General features: G+C 41.9%; 1 protein-coding gene across 2 annotated transcripts in view; it reads left to right on the plus strand.

Moving 5' to 3' along the window:
- LY96 (lymphocyte antigen 96) overlaps positions 1-22,676 on the plus strand; it is a 111,000-nt gene that overhangs the window by 20,048 nt on the left and 68,276 nt on the right. The window contains exons 4-5 of one of the 2 annotated variants that reach the window (XM_008000907.3): positions 15,679-15,731; positions 17,839-17,951. In XM_008000907.3, coding sequence (XP_007999098.1) covers positions 15,679-15,731; positions 17,839-17,937 — 152 coding nt within the window. In that variant the 3' untranslated portion in view covers positions 17,938-17,951. Of the gene's footprint in view, positions 1-15,678; positions 15,732-17,838; positions 17,952-22,676 lie in introns of those variants that run through there. The other variant, XM_038000379.2, reaches the window with a different exon arrangement.

Here is a 22,676-nt window from a genome sequence, read left to right on the forward strand (position 1 = left end):
GACCTCAGAGGTGTCAGACTCAAGTCAGCTTGTCTACTTCTTCTCTCCCTCCTCCCACTTTCTTCCATAAACATCTATTGAACCTAATTTGGGCAAATCATGACTTAGGTTCTGGTTATCTGAAGTTGAATGGTAGGATCTCCTTGCTCAGAAAGTTACTCTGGGGAAAACTGGATTGCCATATGCAGAAGAATGAAACTGGACCCCTATCTCTCACCACATTCAAAAATCAACTCAAGATGGATGAACGATTTAACCATAAGATCTGCAATTATAAATATACTAGAAGAAACCTAGAGAAGATTCTTCTGGACATTGGTCTAGACAAAGAATTTATGACAAAGATCTCAAAAGCACAGGCAATAAAGACAAAAGTAGACAAAAAGGATTTAATTACATCAAAAAGCTTCTGCATAGCAAAAGAAATAATGGAGTGAACAGACAATCTGTAGTATATGAGAAAAAATTCACAAACTATTCATCCAACAGGGTACTAATATTCAGAATGTACAAGGAACTCAAACAACTCAACAACAACAACAAAAACAACCGCATTAAAAAGTGGGAAAAGTGGCCGGGCACAGTGGCTCATGCCTGTAATCCCAGCACTTTGGGAGACTGAGACAGGTGGATCACGATGTCAGGAGTTCTAGACCAGCCTGGCCAACATAGAGAAACCTTGTCTCTGCCAAAAATACAAAAATTAGCCAGGTGCGGTGGCATGCACCTGTAGTCCCAGCTACTTGAGAGGCTGAGGCAGGAGAATCCCTTGAACCCGGGAGGTGGAGGTTGCAGTGAGGTGAGACCATGCCATTGCACTCCAGTCCAGGTGACAGAGTGAGACTCAGTTTCAAAAAAAAGAAAAAAAAAAAGTGGGAAAAGGACATGAATGGATACTTATAGATACTTTTCAAAAGAAGAGATAGAAATGGCCAACACATATATTAAAACATGCTCAGCATCACTAATCATCAGAGAAATACAAATTAAAATTGCAATGAGATATCATCTTACCCCAGCCAGAATGGCTATTCTTAAAAAGACAAAAAGTAACAGATGTTAGCAAGAATATGGAGAAAAGAGAACTCATCCACTTTTGGTGGGAATGTAAATTAGTACAGCCTCTATGGAAAGCAGTATGGGGATTTATCAAAGAACTAAAAATAGAACCACCATTCCATCTAGCAATTTCACTACTAGGTATCTACTCAAAGGAAAAGAAATCAATACATCAAAAAGATACCTGCACTCATATGTTTATTGCACTAGTCACAATAGCAAAGATATGGAGTTCACCTAAGTGTTCATCAACAGACGAATGGGTAAAATGTGGTATATTTACACAATGGAATATTATTAAGCCATTACAAAAATGAAATCATGTATTTTTCAGCAACATCGATGGAACTGGAGGCCATTATCTTAAGTGAAACAAACCAGGCACAGAAAGTCAAATATTGCATGTTCCCACTCATAAGTGGGTGCTAAAAATGTGTACACATGTACTAGAGAGTGGAATGATAGTGAAGAGTTGGCAGGGTGAGGGGTGGATGATGCAAAATTAGTTAATGGGTATATGTTACTTGGGTGATGGGAACCCTAAAAGCCCTGACTTGACCACTACACAACCTGTGCAGGTAATGAGATTGCACATGTACCTGGTAAATCAGTACTAAAAAAAAAAAAAAGTCACTCCATTCTGGGAAACACTGTCACAAAAACAAAATTTACAATAAAATTACATTTAATTTTATTGTAAATTCATTACAGGTGTGAGCCATTGCCATACAATAAAATTATATGTACATATAATTATACTAAATATAATTTTATTGTAAATTAATTGTAAAACAGTATATGTAAATAACATACAGTTCTATTAGCAATAGAACTATAGGTTATTAGTTTTAACTATATAGTTACTAAATAACTGTGGCAGAAAAACTGGGATAAGGTGTTTTTTTTTTTTGAGAAAAGATCTTGCTCCGTCACCCAGATTGGAGTGCAGTGGTGCAATCATAGCTCACTGCAGCCTCAAACTCCTCAGCTCAAGTCATCGTCTAGTCACAGCCTCCTGAGTAGCAAGGACTACAGGCACAGGTCACTATGCCCAGCTAATTTTTTTTTTTTTTTTTTTTTGAGACGGAGTCTCGCTCTGTCTCCCAGGCTGGAGTGCAATGGTGCAATCTCAGCTCACTGCAACCTGCACCTCCCGGGTCCAAGTGATTCTGCCTCAGCCTCCCGAGTAGCTGGGACTAAAGGTGTGTGCCACCATGCCCAGCTAATTTTTGTATTTTTAGTAGAGACAGGTTTTCATCATGTTAGCCAGGCTGGTCTCAAACTCCTGACCTCAGGCCATCCGACTGCCTCGGCCTCCCAAAGTGCTGGAATTACAGGTGTGAGCCACTGCACCTGGCCCTAATTTTAAATTTAATTTTATTTTAATTAAAAAATAGAGATAAGGTCTCACTTTATCTTGAGCCCAGGCTGGTCTTGAACTCCTGGGCTCAAGTGATCCTCCTGCCTCAGCCTCCCAGAGTGCTGGGATTACAGGTGTGAGCCATTGCTCCTGGGCATTTTTAAATTTTTCGTAGAGACAGGGTCTCACTATATTGCCCAGGCTGGTCAGACAAGCCTTCAATAGAGTATTTTATTAGAGTCTTGAATCTGAAAGCATCAGAGAGTGATGGGGAAAAACATTCCCTGGAGAGGAAACAGCATATGCAAACACATCTAGTCATGAAAGAGTATGGTTTATTTGGAGAGTAGTTTTTTTGTAGTTGGAGCAGAATGTGCTTGTGGGGAATTGCTGGAGATGAGCCTAGAAAAGGGGGCAGTGTGAGCATATAAGTCATGCGCAAAATATTGGCCTGTATCCTATAGTCAGTGGGCAGGGATGACCCACTGAGATTTCCATTTTTGCAGATAACTAGCATCCATATGGCAGGAGGTGGGGGTAGGCTGAGGCAGGAAACTTGGGTGGAAGGAAGAGCATCCAGGAGGCTCTGTGAGAGACCATGAAGGGTGAGTAGCAGCCAGGGAGTAGCAGGCAGGAGATGAAAGAGAGCGTTTTGGGAGACAGAATAGGCAGGATACACTGATTTAATGTGGCAGGCAAGGATTAGGTAAGATCAAGAACCTCTTGGGCTGGGTGCCTGTAATACCAGCACTTTGGGAGGCCGAGGCTAAGAGTTTGAGGCCAGCCTGGGCAAGGAGGTGAAACCCCATCTCTCAAAAAAAAAAAAAAAAAAAAAAAAATTAGCTAGGTGGTACCAGCCTTCAGTCCAGCTACTTGGAAGGCTAAGGTGGAAGGATCACTTGCACCCAGGAGGTCTTGGCTAGCTGTGATCCACCATTGTACTCCTGACTCAAAAAAAAAAAGAAAAAAAAAAAGATAAAGAAAAAAAAGCACCACACTTGAGGGCCAGTGACTGGATGTATGGAAGTGCTATTATCTGAGATGATGTGTACAAAAGAACAGGCAGGTTTTTTTTTTTTTTTTTTTTTTTTTGGGAAACATAATGAGTTCTGGCTTGGGCATGTTAAGCTCAAGGTAATTTTGGAACATTCAAATAAACATGGCCATCTGGCAGCTGAGTATGTGGGCCCAGAACTTAGGACTTTCTGATTTAAGAAGCATTGACGTAGCAAGAGTCCCTTGAAATTTGGGAGTCAGATTTGCAAGTACCATACATATCTATGTTTAAAATAATTTTCCTTTTGGTTGTTATAAAAGTTATACATCTTTATGATATGATATTTAGAAAATATGGACAAGCAATTATAAAGTAAAAGTTACCCATAATCTCACCAGTTTTTATACACACACACACACACACACACACACACACACACACACATCTGTTTCTTTCAAAAACACATTTATGAATCAATAGATGGATATTTCAAAGCATCTTAAATTTAATAAGCCTGAGCTGGGCATGGTAGTTCATGCCTGCAATCCCAGCACTTTGTGAGGCCCAGGCAGGTGGATTGCTTGACATCAAGAGTTTGAGAACAGCCTGGATAACATGGTGAAATGCTGTCTCTACCAAAAATACAAAAATTAGCTGGGCCTGGTGGCTCATGCCTGTGGTCCCAGATACTTGAGAGGCTGAGGTGGGAGGATCACTGGAGCTTGGGCAGTGGAGGCTGCAGTGAGCTGTGATTGCACCACTGCACTCCAGCCTGGGCAACAGAGCAAGATCTTGTTTACAAAAAATTTCATAAGCCTGTAAGTTCTGTTACCGGGATTTTGCTGGGGCTACTGTTACTAAGTACCATAAACTGAATATCTTAGAAAAACAGAAATTTATCATCTAACAACTCTGGAGTTCAGAAGTCTGAAACCAAGATAACGAGGCCATGCTTCCTCTGCAGGAGCTAGGCATGGATCTGTTCCAGGCCTCTCTCCTAGCTTCTGGTGGCCTATGGCATGTCTTGCCTTGTAGATGGCCATCTTTTTCCTGGGGCCCTTCACTGTGGTCTTCCTTCCTATGTGTGCCTATCTCAGTGTCCAAATTTCCCCTTCTTAATAACGGATATTGGACTAGGGCCCACCCTAATGATCTCATTTTAACTTGACTGTCTGCAAAGATCCTGTTTCCAAATAAGGTCATGTTCACAGGCACTGGAAGTTAGGCCTTCAACATATCTTTTTGGGGGACACAATTCAATGTACAATACCATCTGAGGCTCGGACCCCGCTGCCTGCATAGTTGCCAGGAAAACTAGACTGGACCATGAGTGAGCTGTATGGACACCTTTTGGGAAGAGGAGAGGAGAGCCTAAGAAGGGGTTCTGTTCTCCCTCGCCCTTCCTAAGTTCCCTCTTGCCTTCTTCATTGTGGGCAAAGCTTCAAGCTAACTTCCTATGAAAAGAATGGAAGGGTCCATTCCAAGATGGCCGAATAGGAACAGCTCTGGTCTGGAGCTCCCAGAGTGATTGACACAGAAGATGGGTGATTTCTGCATTTCCAACTGAGGGACCTGGTTCATCTCATTGGGACTGGTTGGACAGTGGGTGCAGCCCATGGAGGGTGAGCCGAAGCAGCACAGGGCATCGCCTCACCCGGGAAGTGCAAGGGGTCAGGGGATTTCCCTTTCCTAGCCAAGGAAAGCTGTGACAGACTGTACCTGGAAAATTGGAACACTCCTGCCTTAATACTACACTTTTCCAGTGGTCTTAGCAAACAGCACACCAGAAGATTGTATCCCGCACCTGGCTCAGCAGTGAGCCTTGCTCACGGCTAGCACAGTAGTCCAAAATCGAACTGCAAGGCAGCAGCCTGGCTTGGGGAGGGGCGTCCACTATTGCTGAGGCTTGAGAAGGTAAACAAAGTGGTGGGTAGCTCGAACTGGGTGGAGCCCACCGCAGCTCAATGAGGCCTGCCTGCATCTCTAGACTCCACCTTTGGGGGCAGAGAATAGCTGAACAAAAGGCAGCAGAAACTTCTGCAGACTTAAATGTCCCTGTCTGACATCTCTGAAGAGAGCAGTGGTTCTCCCAGCACGGTGTTTGAGCTCTGAGAACGGACAGACTGTCTCCTCAAGTGGGTCCCTGACTCCTATGTAGCCTAACTGGGAGACACCTCCCAGTAGGGGCTGACTGACACTTCAGACAGCTGGGTGCCCCTCTGAGACAAAGCTTCCAGAGGAAGGATCAGGATCAATATTTGCTGTTCTGCAGCCTCTGCTGGTGATACCCAGGCAAAGAGGTCTGGAGTGGACCTCCAGCAAACTCTAACAGACCTGCAGCTGAGTGTTCTGACTGTTAGAAGGAAAACTAACAAACAGAAAGGAATAGCATCAACATCAACAAAAAGGACATCCACACCAAAACTCCACCTGTACGTCACCATCATCAAAGACCAAAGGTAGATAAAACCACGAAGATGGGGAGAAACTGGAGCAGAAAAGCTGAAAATTCTAAAAACCAGAGCGCCTCTTCTCCTCCAAAGGATCGCAGCTCCTTGCGAACAACGGAACAAAGCTGGATGGAGAATGACTTTGACAAGTTGACAGAAGTAGGCTTCAGAAGGTCAGTAATAACAAACTTCTCCGAGCTAAAGAAGGATGTTTGAAACCATCGCAAGGAAGCTAAAACCCTTGAAAAAAGATTAGATGAATGGCTAACTAGAATAAACAGTGTAGAGAAGACCTTAAATGACCTGATGGAGCTGAAAACCATGGCATGAGAACTTTTGCGATGCATGCAGAAGTTTCAGTAGCCGATTCGATCAAGTGGAAGAAAGGGTATCAGTGATTGAAGATCAAGTTAATGAAATGAAGCGAGAAGAGAAGTTTAGAGGAAAAAGAGTAAAAAGAAATGAACAAAGCCTCTAAGAAACATGGGACTATGTGAAAAGGCCAAATCTACGTTTGTTTGGTGTACCTGAAAGTGATGGGGAGAATAGAACTAAGCTGGAAAACACTCTTCAGGACAGTATCCAGGAGAACTTCCCCAACCTAGCAAGGCAGACCAACATTCAAATTCAGGAAATACAGAGAACACCACAAAGACACTCCTTGAGAACAGCAACCCCAAGACACATAGTTGTCAGATTCACCAAGGTTCAAATGAAGGAAAAAAATGTTAAGGGTAGCCAGAGAGAAAGGTCGGGTTACCCACAAGGGAAGCCTATCAGACTAATAGTGGATCTCTTGGCAGAAACTCTACAAGCCAGAAGAGAGTGGGGGCCAATATTCAACATACTTAAAGAAAAGAATTTTCAACCCAGAATTTCATAATCAGTCAAACTAAGCTTCATAAGTGAAGGAGAAATAAAATCCTTTACAGACAAGCAAATGCTGAGGGATTTTGTCACCACCAGGCCTGCCTTACAAGAGCTCCTGAAGGAAGCACTAAACATGGAAAGGAACAACCAGTACCAGCCACTGCAAAAACATGCCAAATTGTAAAGACTATTGATGCTAGGAAGAAACTGCATCAACTAGTGGGCAAAAAGACCAGCTAACATCATAATGACAGGATCAAATTCACACATAACAATATTAACCCTAAATGTAAATGGGCTAAATGGTCCAAATAAAAGACACAGACTGGCAAATTGGATAAAGAGTCAAGATCCATCAGTGTGCTGTACTCAGGAGATCCATCTCATGTGCTGAGACACACAGGTTCAAAATAAAGAAATGGAGGAAGATCTACCAAGCAAACGGAAAGCAAAAAAAGAGTAGGTTGCAATCCTAGTCTCTGATAAAACAGACTTTAAACCATCAAAGATCAAAACAGAAAAAGAAGGCCATTACATAATGGTAAAGGAATCAATTCAACAAGAAGAGCTAACTATTCTAAATATATATGTAGCAAATACAGGAGAACCCAGATTCACAAAGCAAATCCTTAGAGACCTACAAAGAGACTTAGACTCCCACACAATAATAATGGGAGACCTTAACACCCCTTTGTCAATATTAGACAAATCAACAAGACAGAAGGTTAACAAGGATATTCAGGATTTGAACTCAGCTCTGCACCAAGCAGACCTAATAGACATCTACAGAACTCTCCACCCCAGATCAATAGAATATACATTCTTCTCAGCACCACATCGCACTTATTCCAAAACTGACCACATACTTCCAATTGGAAGTAAAACCCTCCTCAGCAAATGTGAAAGAACAGAAATCACAACAAATTATCTCTCAAACCACAGTGCAATCAAATTAGAACTCAGGATTAAGAAACTCACTGAAAACTGCACAACTACATGGAAACTGGACAACCCACTCCTGAATGACTACTGGGTAAATAACAAAATGAAGGCAGAAATAAAGATGTTCTTTGAAACCAATGTGAACAAAGACACAACATACCAGAATCTCTGGGACATATTTAAAGCAGTGTGTAAAGGGAAATTTACAGCACTAAATGCCCACAAGAGGAAGCAAGAAAGATCTAAAATCAACAACCTAACATCACAATTAAAAGAACTAGAGAAGCAAGAGCAAACAAATTCAAAAGCTAGCAGAAGGCAAGAAATAACTAAGATTAGAGCAGAACTGAAGGAGATAGAGACAAAAACCCTTCACAAAATCAATGAATCCAGGAGCTGGTTTTTGGAAAAGATCAACAAAATAGATAGACCACTAGCAAGATTAATAAAGAGGAAAAGAGAGAAGAATCAAATAGATGCAATAAAAAATGATAAAGGGGATATCACCACCAATCCTACAGACATACAAACTACCACCAGAGAATACTATAAACACCTCTACACAAATAAACTAGAAAATCTAGAAGAAATGGATAAATTCCTGGACACATACACTCTCCCAAGATTAAACCAGGAAGACGTTGAATCCCTGAATAGACCAATAACAGACTCTGAAATTGAGGCAATAATTAATAACCTACCAACCAAAAAAAGTCCAGACCCAGATGGATTCACAGCCAAACTCTACCAGAGGTACAAAGAGGAGCTGGTACAATTCCTTCTGAAACTATTCCAATCAATAGAAAAAGAGGGACTCCTCCCTAACTCATTTTATGAGGCCAACATCATCCTGATACCAAAGCCTGGCAGAGACACAACAAAAAAAGAGAATTTTAGACCAATATTCCTGATGAACATTAATGTGAAAATCCTTAATAAAATACTGGCAAACTGAATCCAGCAGCACATCAAAAAGCTTATCCACCAAGATCAAGTTGGCTTCATTCCTGGGATGCAAGGCTGGTTCAACATACAAAAATCAATAAACATAATCCATCAGGTAAACAGAACCAAAGACAAAAACCACACGATTATCTCAATAGATGCAGAAAAGACCTTCGACAAAATTCAACAGCCCTTCATGCTAAAAACTCTCAATAAACTAGGTATTGATGGGACATATCTCAAAATAATAAGAGTTATTTATGACAAACCCACAGCCAATATCATACTGAATGGGCAAAAACTGGAAGCATTCCCTTTGAAAACTGGCACAAGACAGGGATGCCCTCTTTCACCACTCTTATTCAACATAGTGTTGGAAATTCTGGCCAGGACAATCAGGCAAGAGAAAGAAATAAACGGTGTTCAATTAGGAAAAGAGGAAGTCAAATTGTCCCTGTTTGCAGATGACATGATTGTATATTTAGAAAACCCCATCATCTCAGCCCAAAATCTCCTTAAGCTGATAGGCAACTTTAGCAAAGTCTCAGGATACAAAATAATGTGCAAAAATGACAAGCATTCCTATACTTCAATAACAGACAAACAGAGAGCCAAATCATGAGTGAACTCCCATTCACAATTGCTACAAAGAGAATAAAATACCTAGGAATACAACTTACAAGGGATGTGAAGGACTTCTTCAAGAACTACAAATCACTGCTCAATGAAATAAAAGAGGACACAAACAAATGGAAGAACATTCCATGCTCATGGATAGGAGGAATCAATATTGTGAAAATGGCTATACTGCCCAAGGTAATTTATAAATTCAATGCCATCCCCATCAAGCTACCAATGACTTTCTTCACAGAATTGGAAAAAACTACTTTAAAATTCATATGGAACCAAAAAAGAGCCTGCATTGCCAAGACAATCCTAAGCAGAAAGAACAAAGCTGGAGGCATCATGCTACCTGACTTCAAACTATACTATAAGGCTACAGTAACCAAAACAGCATGGTACTGGTATCAAAACAGAGATATAAACCAATGGAACAGAACAGGGGCCTCAGAAATAATACCACACATCTGCAACCATCTGATCTTTGACAAACCTGACAAAAACAAGAAGTGGGGAAAGGATTCCCTATCTAATAAATGGTGCTGGGAAAACTGGCTAGCCATATGTAGAAAGCTGAAACTGGATCCATTCCTTAAACCTTATACAAAAATTAATTCAAGATGGATTAAAGACTTAAATGTTAGACCTAAAACCATAAAAACCCTAGAAGAAAGGTTCTTCTAGGCAATATGATTCAGGACATGGGCATGGGAAAGGACTTCATGACTAAAACACAAAAAACAATGACAACAAAAGCCAAAATAGAAAAATGGGACCTAATTAAACTAAAGAGCTTCTGCACAGCAAAAGAAACTCCCATCAGAGTGAACAGGCAACCTACAGAATGGGAGAAAATTTTTGCAATCTACCCATCTGACAAAGGGCTAATATCCAGAATCTACAAAGAACTTAAACACATTTACAAGAAAAAAATCAAACAACCCCATCAAAAAGTGGGTGAAGGATATGAACAGATACTTTTCAAAAGAAGACATTTATACAGCTAACAGACACATGAAAAAATGCTCATCATCACTGGTCATCAGAGAAATGCAAATCAAAACCACAATGAGATACCATCTCACACCAGTTAGAATGGCGATCATTAAAAAGTCAGGAAACAGCAGATGCTGGAGAGGATGTGGAGAGATAGGAACACTTTTACACTGTTGGTGGGAGTGTAAACTAGTTCAACCATTGTGGAAGACAGTGTGGCGATTCCTTAAGATCTAGAACTAGAAATACCATTTGACCCAGCCATCCTATTACTGGGTACATACCCAAAAGATTATAAATCATGCTGCTATAAAGACACGTGCACAAGTATGTTTATTGCAGCACTATTCACAATAGCAAAGACTTGGAACCAACCCAAATATCCATCAATGATAGACTGGGTTAAGAAAATGTGGCACATATACAACATGGAATACTATGCAGCAATAAAAAGGAGGTGTTTATGTCCTTTGTAGGGACATGGATGATGCTGGAAGCCATCATTCTGAGCAAACTATTACAAGGACAGAAAACCAAACACTGCATGTTCTCACTGATAGGTGGGAACTGAACGATGAGAACACTTGGACACAGGAAGGGGAACATCACACACCGGGGTCTGTCATGGGGTGGGAGGGATTGGGGAGGGATAGTATTAGGAGAAATACCTAATGTAAATGATGAATTAATTGGTGCAGCAAACCAACATGGCACATGTATACATATGTAACAAATCTGCACGTTGTGCGCATGTACCCCAGAACTTAAAGTATAATAAAAAAGAAAAGAAAAGAATGGAAGGTATGAGCAAGATATGAGCTTTCTGGGCAGGTGCAGTGGCTCACGCCTATAATCCCAGCACTTCGGGAGGCCGAGGTGGGTGGATTACTTGAGGTCAGGAGTTCCAGACCAGCCTGGCCAACATGGTGAAACCCAGTCTCTACTAAAAATACAAAAGTAGACGGGTGTGGTAGCACATGTTTGTAATCCCAGCTACCCGGGAGACTGAGGAAGGAGAATCACTTGAATGAAGGCAGATGTTGTAGTGAGCCAAGATCCCACCACTGCACTCCAGCCTGGGCTACACAGTGAGACTCCAGTCTCAAAAAAAGAAAAACATAAAAACAGCTTTCTAAGACCGACAAAGCAATTGAAAAAGAGGTCTATCCAACAGAGGAGGTTAGAACTCCGTCTGTCTACCTGACCTGCTAAGTGTTAAGACAGTCTCCCTAAATAGAAAACTAGGGGTTGTTCCTTTTTTTTTTGAAACAGAGTCTCGTCCTGTTGCCCAGGCTGGAATGCAATGGTACAATCTCGGCTCACTGCAACCTCTGCCTCCCTGGTTCAAGCGATTCTCCTGCCCCAGCCTCCCCAGTAGCTGGGATTACAGGTGTATGCCACCATTCCCAACAAATTTTTTGTATCTTTAATAGAGATAGGATTTCACCATGTTGGCCAGACTGGTCTCGAACTTCTGACCTCATGATCCACCCGCTTCGGCCTCCCAAAGTGCTGGGATTATAGGCGTGAGCCACCACACCTGGTCTAGGGGTTGTTCTTAATTTCTTTCTCAAATCCTCAAGTCTCATCCGTCTTCCTCCCCCACCCCTTCCACAAAGTTGACAGAGTTGGCTTCATGACCAGAGCCCAGGGCCCCATATACAGAAGGGCCCTGTGCTTGGGGTTTAATGCCCTGTGATCATAATCTTGAAATTCTTAATAATTTTATTTTTGAGTGTGTGTTTTGTGTAAGTGAAATCTAATGAGACGATGGGGTATGAACCCACCTTCCCTGGACTGGTTCTTGGTTCTCGCTGCCCACTTCCCTGCTGGCACCCTGGGATCCTCTCCCCTCTTCTGTCCAGTGCCACCTGCTAACCTCTGCTCCTGGTGAAATCCTGGCTACAGGGAGGGTCAGGATCTGGTGTGGGTGCCCTGCAGTATCTTGCTTGGGCATGACAGTGGCTGCCCTACCTTGGCTGGCAGCGCCATGGCCCTGTTCAGCAGCTGACTAGTTGGGCACACCATCCCCTGCCCCACCCCAAAACAGGTAGTGTGTGGAGGTATTGCATGGAGATTGCAGTGCATTGAGAGTCACTGTTGAATAGCAGGCCTGTGGGAAAGAAAGGTACTTGCTTGGACTTTCTGCCCTTCACTGGCGCATGGGGCATCTAGCAGTTTGTGGAAGGAGGACCCTGACAGGCAGCTCTCAGGCCAAAGCTTGCACAGGAGCCCCCAGTCGTGGAGGAGCCCCTGGGTGTTTCTACACTCACCTGTGCTGCTTGCTGAGGGGGCGTTCCCTCAGGCTGTTCCACGCCTTGGGGACCTTCTCTTTCTCCGTTCAAACTTCCTGCCTCTGGCTTGTGTTAGTTTCCTCTGGCTGGCTCCGCTTGAGGCACCCCCTGGGGATGAGCAGGGAAAGACAAATTGTGTAATTTCAGTGATTCTACCTTGAAGTTAAATGCTTTGATATTTGCATTTAAAACTGGCATTGTATTATAAGAAGATGAATACTGAAATTCATACTAATAGTTTAAAATGTTCTCTTTATTACAAATGATATTAAATTGCAATAAAAACATTATGGCAAGTCTAGAGAGAGAAACACATAGAAGAAAGGAAAAGTTTTATGTTCTAGTAACTTTAACAGGTTTCCCCTATCTTTTGAATAAGCAGCCTCATATCGTCATTTTGTGCTGGGCCTTGCAAATTATGGATTTAATTATGTAATGATGTATTGCATTACTTTTCATGGCAAAAACTGCAATTACTTTTACAACAACCTAATAGTTGGTCCTGAAGCTGGGTACTGAGAATTAGGTAGGTACTAGGAGCCAGATTCAAAAATGTCCAAAGCAAAACCCCTGTCCTCACAGAAATTACAGGCTAGTGGAGAAAACAAGATCCTAATGAAGTAATAAAATAAAAAAAAGGAGAAAAATGAAATATGATTCAATTTGTGAAAAATACTCTCAAAGAAACTAGCAAGTTAATAAGATAGAGCCTATTATTGTTATATAATATATACATATATAACTAATATATTAATGCATTAATATTCACAAGGTATGAATATGTTATTATTCACAAGATGCCATTGGAAGGAGGGTCTAGAAGCGAGAAAGAATAATATTAAACGTTATAAGTAATATTTAGTGGTAATAATATTTAATAAGTGCTGTGTCCCAGGCATTGTTCTTAGCACTTAACATGTATTAACTGGTATAGCCCTTGTGATAATTCTATGAGATATGTGTTATCACCCATCACCGTTTTACTGAGCCATAGAAAAATTAAGTGACTAGTCTGAAGTTACACACCAAGTAGAGGAGCTGAGATTCAAACCCAAGCAGTTCTGGCCCCAGGGCCATCACTCTTACGAAGATGTTATATTTATCCTTACTGCATCTTTCCCATTGCATATTGTATTTGGAATGGTTTCTTCTTATTATTTTGGGGGTCTTTTTTTGTTTTTTAAAAATTTTAATTTTAATTTAATATTTATTTATTTATTTATTTTGAGACAAGGTCTCCCTGTCACCCAGGCTGGAGTGAAGTGGTACAAACACAGCTCACTGTAGCCTCTACCTACTGGGCTCAAGTGATCCTCCCACCCCAGCCTCTCAAGTAACTGGGATTACAGGCACACACCACCATACCCATCTTTCTTTTTTATATTTTGTACAGATAAGGATCAACCATATTGCCCAGGCTGGTCTTGAACTTCTGAGTTCAAGGGATCTACCCTCTTCGGCCTCCCAAAGTGTTGTGATTACAGGCGTGAGCCACCGCTCACAGCTGGAATGGTTTCTTATATATCTATATCTTCAATAGACTTTAGCTCTTTGAGAGAAGGGACAGAGTTGTACTACCATTGTCTTCCCAGGCCCTGGTGGGTAGTAGGCTTTCAATAAATAGTTGTTGAATTGTTAAGTTTTGAATTGGATTGGCCTTGAATGAAAGATCCTAAGATTATGAAGACATGATCACTTTACCGAGCAGAAGAAACACCTCAAGTATCAACTCCTTTAGTAAGGATATACCTGGCTAGGTGTGGTGGCTCATGTCTGTAATCCCAGCACTTTGGAAGGCCGAGGTGGGCAGATCACCTGAGGTCAGGAGTTCAAGACCAGCCTGGCCAACACAGAGAAACTCCGTCTCTACTAAAAATACAAAAATTAGCCAGGTGTAGTGGTGGGTGCCTGTAATCTCAGCTACTGGGGAGGCTGAGGCAGGAGAATGGCGTGAACCTGGAAGGTGGAGCTTGCAGTGAGCCGAGATCGCGCCACTGCACTCCAGCCTGGGCCACAGAGCGAGATTCTGTCTCAATAATAATAATAATAATAATAATAATAATAATAATAATACACCCTTTATTTGCTTTAAAGAAAAACAAAAAGAAAAGAAAAAACAGTTGGGTGCAGTGGCTCATGCCTATAATCCCAGCACTTTGGAAGGCTGAGGTGGGCGGATAGCCTGAAGTTGGGAGTTTGAGACCAGCCTGGTCAGCATGGTGAAACCCCGTGTCTACTAAAAATACAAAAATTAATCGGGCGTGGTGGCAGGCAGAGGTTGCAGTGAGCAGAGATCACACCATTGTACTCCAGCCTGGGCAACAGAGTGAGACTCCATCTCAAAACAAACAAACAAACAAAAACAAAAAAAGGATGCACCCAGAAGTAAATAAATAAATGCTTATTTGTGAGACTAGAAGTATACATGCAGACATTATTTATTTACTTCTGAGAACAATATTATGGTTTTCGATTTAACTATTTACATTACAAATATTTTTGGCCACTGTTTCTTTTGTTTGAGATTCAAAACATGTATTTCTATCTTTACCCCATCAGATCACATTCACTACTTTGTTCTGACTAGAACAGTAGGGTGTGGATTTTCCTGCACTTTTGACTCTGTGCTCCACAGCTTGTGTGGGGCCAGGCCCATGGCTATGCACTTAAACAGAAGCTAACGTGAGCTTCTCAGTGGTGTAATTGGGAGGCGCTTCAGTATTCTGGCTGCCTCCAAAATATCTCATGTGTCTTTGGAAAGATTATTCTCTATTATACTCAACTTAATGTGCATCAATGTCTCTGAAAACTAGTTTAACATACACATGTGTAACTTGGTCTGAAGCATATTAGCACTAGCTTGTTCATCGTTTATTCATTATTGAGACCAGCAGATCTTAACAGTCTGTGTGCCCTAAGGGATAAGATAGGGGCAGGTCTACAGAGAGACTTTAGGGGCAGAGAAAGGAAGCCACAGGAGAATAGTAGCCAGGGTAAAAAAGGTTTGTTATTTTTCTACAGTTTTGCTTGGGACTGCCTCTGTCGGTAGTTAAGTGTATGCCATAAAGGTGTACTCTATGCTACCAAGAAAAAATTCACCTAACCGTGACCGATAACGTCTTGTATTTTGTATTTTGTTTGCAGAGACTGTGAATACAACAGTACCATTCTCCTTCAAGGGAATAAAATTTTCTAAGGTATTGTTCAATATTTATTTTGTACTGTCTAACCTTTAGCAGTAATAGACATGTTAAGCATTTGAAACAAGCAATTCACAACTTCTTCCTTTTTTTTTTGAAATGGGATCTCAGTCTGTCACCCAGACTGGAGTGCAGTGGCACAATCTCTGCTCACTGCAACCTCCACCCACCAACCCCCACCCCAAGCAATCCTCATGCCTTTGCCTCCTGACTAGCTGAGACTACAGGTGCGTGCCACAATGCCAGCTAACATTTTGTATTTTTGGAAGAGTTGCAGTTTCACTGTGTTGCCCAGGTTGGTCTTGAACTCCTGAGCTCAAGCAATCCACTCCGCTTAGCCTCCCAAAGTGCTGGAATTACAGGTGTGGGCAGCTATGCCCAGCTGACAATTTCATGAATAGCAATTCAAGATTAAGATGTTCAAGGTTTTTTCCTTCACTTTTATTTAGAATTAGCGTTTTTTTTTTTTTTTTTGACTGAGTCTTGCTCTGTTGCCCAGGCTGGAGTGAAGTGTGTTCTGGGCTCACTGCAACTTCCGCCTCCCAAGTTCAGGTGATTTTGTGCCTCAGTCACCCTAGTAGCTGGGATTACAGGCACATGCCACCATGCCCAGCTAATTTTAAAATTTTTAGTAGAGATGGGGTTTCACCATGTTGCCTAGGCTGGTCTCAAACTCCTGGCCTCATGTGATCCACCCACCTCTGTTCCTGGACCAAACTGAGGGTCAGGCTGCCATTTCTTGCAGCCCAATAACAAGATGCAGATGAACTGGGGAGGAAGAGAGCTTTCATTTCTGCAACTGGTTACAGGGAGAAGGTCTGGAAATTATTGTCAGACCAACTCAAAATTACAAATCTTTCAGAGTTTATGTTCATTCTAAGGAATATGTCTATGTGTAAGTGTGCATTCATCTGAAGACACAAGTGATTAACTTCTTTTAATCTATGACTAAGGTCTGAGTCCTGAAGACCTTCCTCTGGAGCCTCAGTAACTTTACTTAATCTAAATGGGTCTGGGTGCTGGGGGGATTACCTTTATCTTGTCTCCTGATAAATCATGGAGGTTTGAGGAGTTCCTTCAGACCCCCAATAAACTTGGTTGTGGAAACCTGCGGAGTTTCTTCAGACCCACAATAAAACTTGATTAATCCTAAATGGGTCCTATTAAGAATTTCTCAGTTATTTTGTCATGCTTTAAGGCCCAGGAAAGGCCTGGCCAAAACTCCTGATGGGCTTTTCTTACATCCCATCCTTTGTATAAGGGCACTGGCTTTCAATATTTAACTTAACCACTTGGTCAGTACTGAAACAGTTGTTAGTGAGACCTGGCCTTGGCCTCCGGAAGTGCTGGGATTATAGGTGTGAGCCACCGCGCACAGCCTTAGTATTAGGTCTTTTGGTATTTTTTCTTTCTGTAGACTATGGAAAAATTGCACAAAAGATAGCATTTTTTTCCACTTCATTTTTTCCCTTTAACATACATGGGCAAGAGTAATTTGAATGCAAGAGCTCATTACTAATCTGTTGAACAGTCTTTAGATGAAAGCACTGAATGACCACTGTGTATAAGCCAGTAAATCTCTATAACTATTCATGTAATATACTAAATATAATGTGAACATTGTTTATGAGAATAAAAATCACGTAAATTACAGACTTATTTTGTTCAAGATTTTCTTGGGAACTTAGCCTGGTCATCCATGCCTTTGTAAAAATAATTGCTGCTTCGATGAATAATACCATTGTGATTTTAGATGTTTGCATGACGTATCTAGTAATGAAATTTTATGCATTTTACTTTTGGTGACCATTTTAAAATAAAATGTAATAATGCATATTCTTTCATTATTTTGTTATAAACTAATATCTAATATTTAAAAACCTCTTAGGTTAGTTTTTAAAAATAACATAATTTTATAATTGGGAAATAAATGGGCTTATGCTCATCTAATTCAAAGACATGGAAAATTTTGTCTCATTGGAAAACTAATAAAATCAATCCAATTTAAATGGCTTTCTGCTAGTAAGAGAAAGTTCTTACAAAGCCTCTGAAATAGTAGCATCTAACATTTTGTATTACTTGTATTTCTTATACTTCATTTTAGGGAAAATACAAATGTATTGTTGAAGCTATTTCTGGGAGTCCAGAAGAAATGCTCTTTTGCTTGGAGTTTGTCATCATACACCAACCTAATTCAAATTAGAATAAATTGAGTATATAAACAAATTTTTTGAAGGTATTGTTCCTGTTTTAAGGGTACCCAGGATTTGTTTTAATCAGATATGGTAGGATAGGAAGACACAGAAATGACTGTCATGAAGAAAGAAGCTTATCCTCACAGATCTCTAGAAAATGGAGGCGTGGTGCACCATGCAGAGCCACCTGGGGAAGCACCAAGGTCTGTGAGAACGTGGAGGGAGGGGGAAAATGTGGGCAAGAGTGTTTATTGTGTTTTCCATAGCAAGCAATGGGCAAGGTAGGGTAAGTAATTGATATGGTTTGGCTGTGTCCCCATCTACATCTCATCTTGAATTGTAGTTCCCATAATCCCCACGTGTTGTGGGGGACCCAGTGGGAGGTATTTGAATCATGAGGGCGGTTACCTCCACGCTGTTCTCATGATAATGAATGAGTTCTCATGAAATCTGATGGTTTTATAAGGAGCTTTCCCCACCCACCCTTTTGCTCTGCACTTCACTTTCCTGCCACCATAGGAAGAAGGATGTGTTTGCTTCCCCTTCTGCCATGATTGTTTCCTGAGGCCTCCCCAACCCTGCGGAGCCATAGGTCAGTTAAACCTCTTTCCTATATTTTATTTATTTATTTATTTATTTATTTGAGATGGAGTCTCGCTTTGTTGCCCAGGCTGGAGTGCAGTGGCTGGATCTCAGCTCACTGCAAGCTCCGCCTCCCGAGTTTACGCCATTCTCCTATCTCAGCCTCCCGAGTAGCTGGGACTACAGGCGCCCGCCACCTCGCCCGGCTATATTTTATTTATTTTTTTGAGACGAAGTCTCACTCTGTCACCCAGGCTGGAGTGCAGTGGTGCCATCTCGCTCACTGCAACCTCTGCCTTCCAGGTTCAAGTGATTCTCCTGCCTCAGCCTCCCAAGTAACTGGGATTACAGGCACCTGCCATCACACTGGCTAATTTTTGTATTTTTAGTAGAGATGGGGTTTCATCACGTTGGTCAGGCTGGTCTCGAACTCCTGACCTCAGGTGATCAGCCTCCCAAAGTGCTGAGATTACAGATGTGAGCCACTGTGCCCAGCCTAAACCTCTTTCCTTTATAAATCACCCAGTCTTGGGTATTTCTTCATAGTAGCATGAGAATGGACTAATATAGCAGTGTTGACCTAAAAGGAAGAAACTGAGGCAGAATTAGTGTAAGTAGAGAGTTTATCTGGGCCAAACTTGAGGATTGCATCCTGGGAGCATTACAACTTGAGTTGCCTGAATATATACTCCATAAATTAGCAGCAGTTACAAGAGGGTTTTCAAAGGGAAAGAAGAGGGAATTTCTGAGTTGTTTACCAAGAATTTACATTAAAAATGCTGGGTGCAGTGGCTCATGCTTGTAATCCCAGCACTTTGGGAGGCTGAGGTGGACAGATCACCTGAGGTCAGGAATTCAAGACCAGCCTGGCCAACATGGTGAAATCCTGTCTCTACTAAAAATACAGAAATTAGCTGGGCCTGGTGGCATGCGCTTGTAATCCTGGCTACTCGGAAGGCTGAGGCAGGAGAATCACTTGAACCTGGGAAGTGGAGGCTGTAGTGAGCCAAGATCATGTCACTGCACTCCAGCCTGGTGACAGAGGTGTTTTTGGTGAAGTTTATAGAAACAAAAGGATGGGGTCTTTTCTGCTTGGAGACCCCTCTCTATATATAGAGAGAAAGCTGTTTCTCTTTCTCTTCTCTTCTGCCTATTAAACCTCCACTCCTAAACTCCTTGTGTGTGTTTGAGTCCTAAGTTTTCTTGGTGCAAGATGACAAACCCTGCTGTGGGAGGGAAGTCAGGGACACCGAATGGAGGGACTGGCTGAAGCTGTGGCAGAAGAACATAAATTGTGAAGATTTCATGGACATTAATCAGCTCCCAAAATTAATACTTTTATAATTTCTTATGCCTGTCTTTACTGCAATCTCTGAACATAAATTGTGAAGATTTCATGGAGATTTATCACTTACCAAATCAATGCTCTTATAATTTCCTATGCCTGTCTTTACTTTAATCTCTTAATCTCGTCATCTTTGTAAGCTGAGGATGTATGTCACCTCAGGACCCTGTGATGATTGCATTAACTGTACAAATTGTAAAACATGTGTGTTTGAACAATATGAAATCAGTGCATCCTGAAAAGGAACAGAATAACAGCGATTTTCAGGAACAAGGAAAGATAACCATAAGGTCTGACTGCCTGAAGGGTTGGGCAGAATAGAGTCATATTTTTCTTCTTGCAGAAAGCCCATAGACGGATGTGCATGTAGGAGAAATATCACTGAATTCTTTTTCCAGTAAGGAATAGCCCTGGGGAAGGAATGCCTTCCTGGGAGTAGGTCTATAGACAGCCTCTCTGGGAGTGTCTGTCTTATGCGGTTGAGATAAGCACTGAAATACACCCTGGTCTCCTACAGTGCCCTCAGGCTTACTAGCATTGGGAAATTCCAGCCTGGTAAATTTTAGTCAGACCAGTAGTCTGCTCTCGAACACTGTTTTCTGTTAAGATGTTTATCAAGACAATGCATCCACAGCGGGACATAGAACCTCATCAGTAATTCTAATTTTGCCTTGCCTTGTGATCTTAATTGTCCTTTGAAGCATGTGATCTTTGTGACTTACTCTTTGTTTGTACACTCCCTCCCCTTCTAAAATCCCTAATAAAAACTTGCTGGTTTCATGGCTTGAGGTAGCCATCATGGTCCTACCAATATGTGATGGTACCCCTGGAGGCCCAATTGTAAAATTTCTCTCTTGTGCTCTTTCTCTTTATTTCTCAGACTGGCCAACCCTTAAGGAAAATAGAAAAGAACCTATGTTGAAATACTGGGGGCTGGTTCCCCTGATAAAACCCTGGGTTTATACTCCAGACAACATAGCAGCTTCATATTGGAGGTTCATCTGGGTTACCACGGTACAACATTCATTGAAACAGTGAGCAGAGGAGCAGATTCCAACTCTGTCCTTTCATTTCAAGGCTCTCAGTCTCTATTTAAGAACCAAATCAAACCAACTACTGGGCTACCTTCAACCATTTAAAAACAATTAGCATGGCCGCCAGCCTCATAAGACTTAGAGGACAGGCTTTCTGGAGAGAACATGGAGAATTCCCCTGTACCCATGGGTTGCTGGGCATATTGGTCCTGTTTGAACCAGCTTACTTTCAGAGAGGACTTAGCTGTTGCATGGGGCTGGAAGAGGTTTTGGAGCAACTGAGGATTTCTGGCTGGAGCTACCACCCGGTGTTATCCAAAGGCTTCTGGAGTGACCCCAGCTTCTGACCACCTGATGGAGTGACGGTAACAGGATCTCCACTTTTCCTATCATAATTTCCTCCTTTCCTGTCCACAACTACCATATCTCTCATCCTCTCTGTAAAATCTGGAGTATATGCCTCCTGCTGGTCTTTTCCACTTAGAGACCGTTTCTCTTTCTTTTCTCTTCTGCCTATTAAACCTCTGCTGCAAAAAAGAACAAAAAACAAAAAGACACAAGGATGTGTTTTTTTGCTAAAGAAAATGTGATTTTGCTGGGTGCAGTGGCTCACGCCTGTAATCCCAGCACTTTGGGAGGCCAAGGTGGGCGGATCACAAAATCAGGAGTTCAAGACTAGCCTGGTTAGTATGTTAAAACCCTGTTTCTACTAAAAATACAAAAATTAGCCTGGCGTGGTGGTGGGCACCTGTAGTCCCAGCTACTCAGGAGGCTGAGGCAAGAGAATTGCTTGAACCCAGGAGGTGGAGATTGCGGTGAGCCGAGATCGTGCCACTACTACTTTAGAGTAAAGGAAAAATTATACAGATAAAACTAAATGGATAAAGAGAAAAACTAAGTTCAGGCAACAAAGTTACCTCTGAGACCTGTGGTTACCAAGAAGACAGTCAATGTGGAGGAAGGGCAAAATGAAGTAACCATTAAAACAAGAGGGTAGCCAGTCATGGTGGTTTCTGCCTGTAATCGCACCACTTTGGGAGGCTGAGGTAGGTGGGTCACCTGAGGTCAGTACTTTGGATGCTGAGGTGTGAGAATCTCTTGCACCTGGAGGCGGAGGTTGCAGTGAGCCGAAATTGTGCCACTGCACTCCAGCAAGGGTGGCAGGGCAAGATCCTGTCTCAAAAAACAAAATCAAAACAAACCAAAAAAAACAACCAACCAACCAAACAAAAAACCCAAAAAGCCACAGGGTGTTATGTAAAGGAATTGTTCCATTTTGTAGATTGGTATCATCATCTCCCTGAGAAACCTTTATTACAATTAAGGGAGGAGACCACCCATCATACTGTCTTATGCCCAATTTCTGCCTCCAAATGAAGAAGAAGTAAAAACTAAAAGGCAGAAATGAAATCCACAGGCAGACAGCCCGGCACTGAGCCCTGGGCCTGGTAGCTAAAGATCGACCCCTGACCGATTCCAGACATTGTATAGAAAAGCACTATGAAATTCCCTGTCCTGTTCTGTTTTGTTCTGATTACTGGTGCATGCAGCCCCCAGTCACATACCCTCTGCTTGCTCAATCAATCACGACCCTCTCATGCGGACCCCCCTAGAGTTGTAAGCCCTTAAAAGGGACAGGAATTGTTCACTCAGGGAGCTCAGTTTTTGGAGATGTGAGTCTGCCAATGCTCCCAGCTGAATAAAGCCCTTTCCTTCTACAACTCGGTGTCTGTGGGGTTCTTGTCTGTGGCTCATCCTGCTACACAAAAAATTGTAACAATAACTA

Source organism: Chlorocebus sabaeus, chromosome 8 (genome assembly GCF_047675955.1).
Source record: "Chlorocebus sabaeus isolate Y175 chromosome 8, mChlSab1.0.hap1, whole genome shotgun sequence".
Classification (NCBI taxonomy): domain Eukaryota; kingdom Metazoa; phylum Chordata; class Mammalia; order Primates; family Cercopithecidae; genus Chlorocebus; species Chlorocebus sabaeus.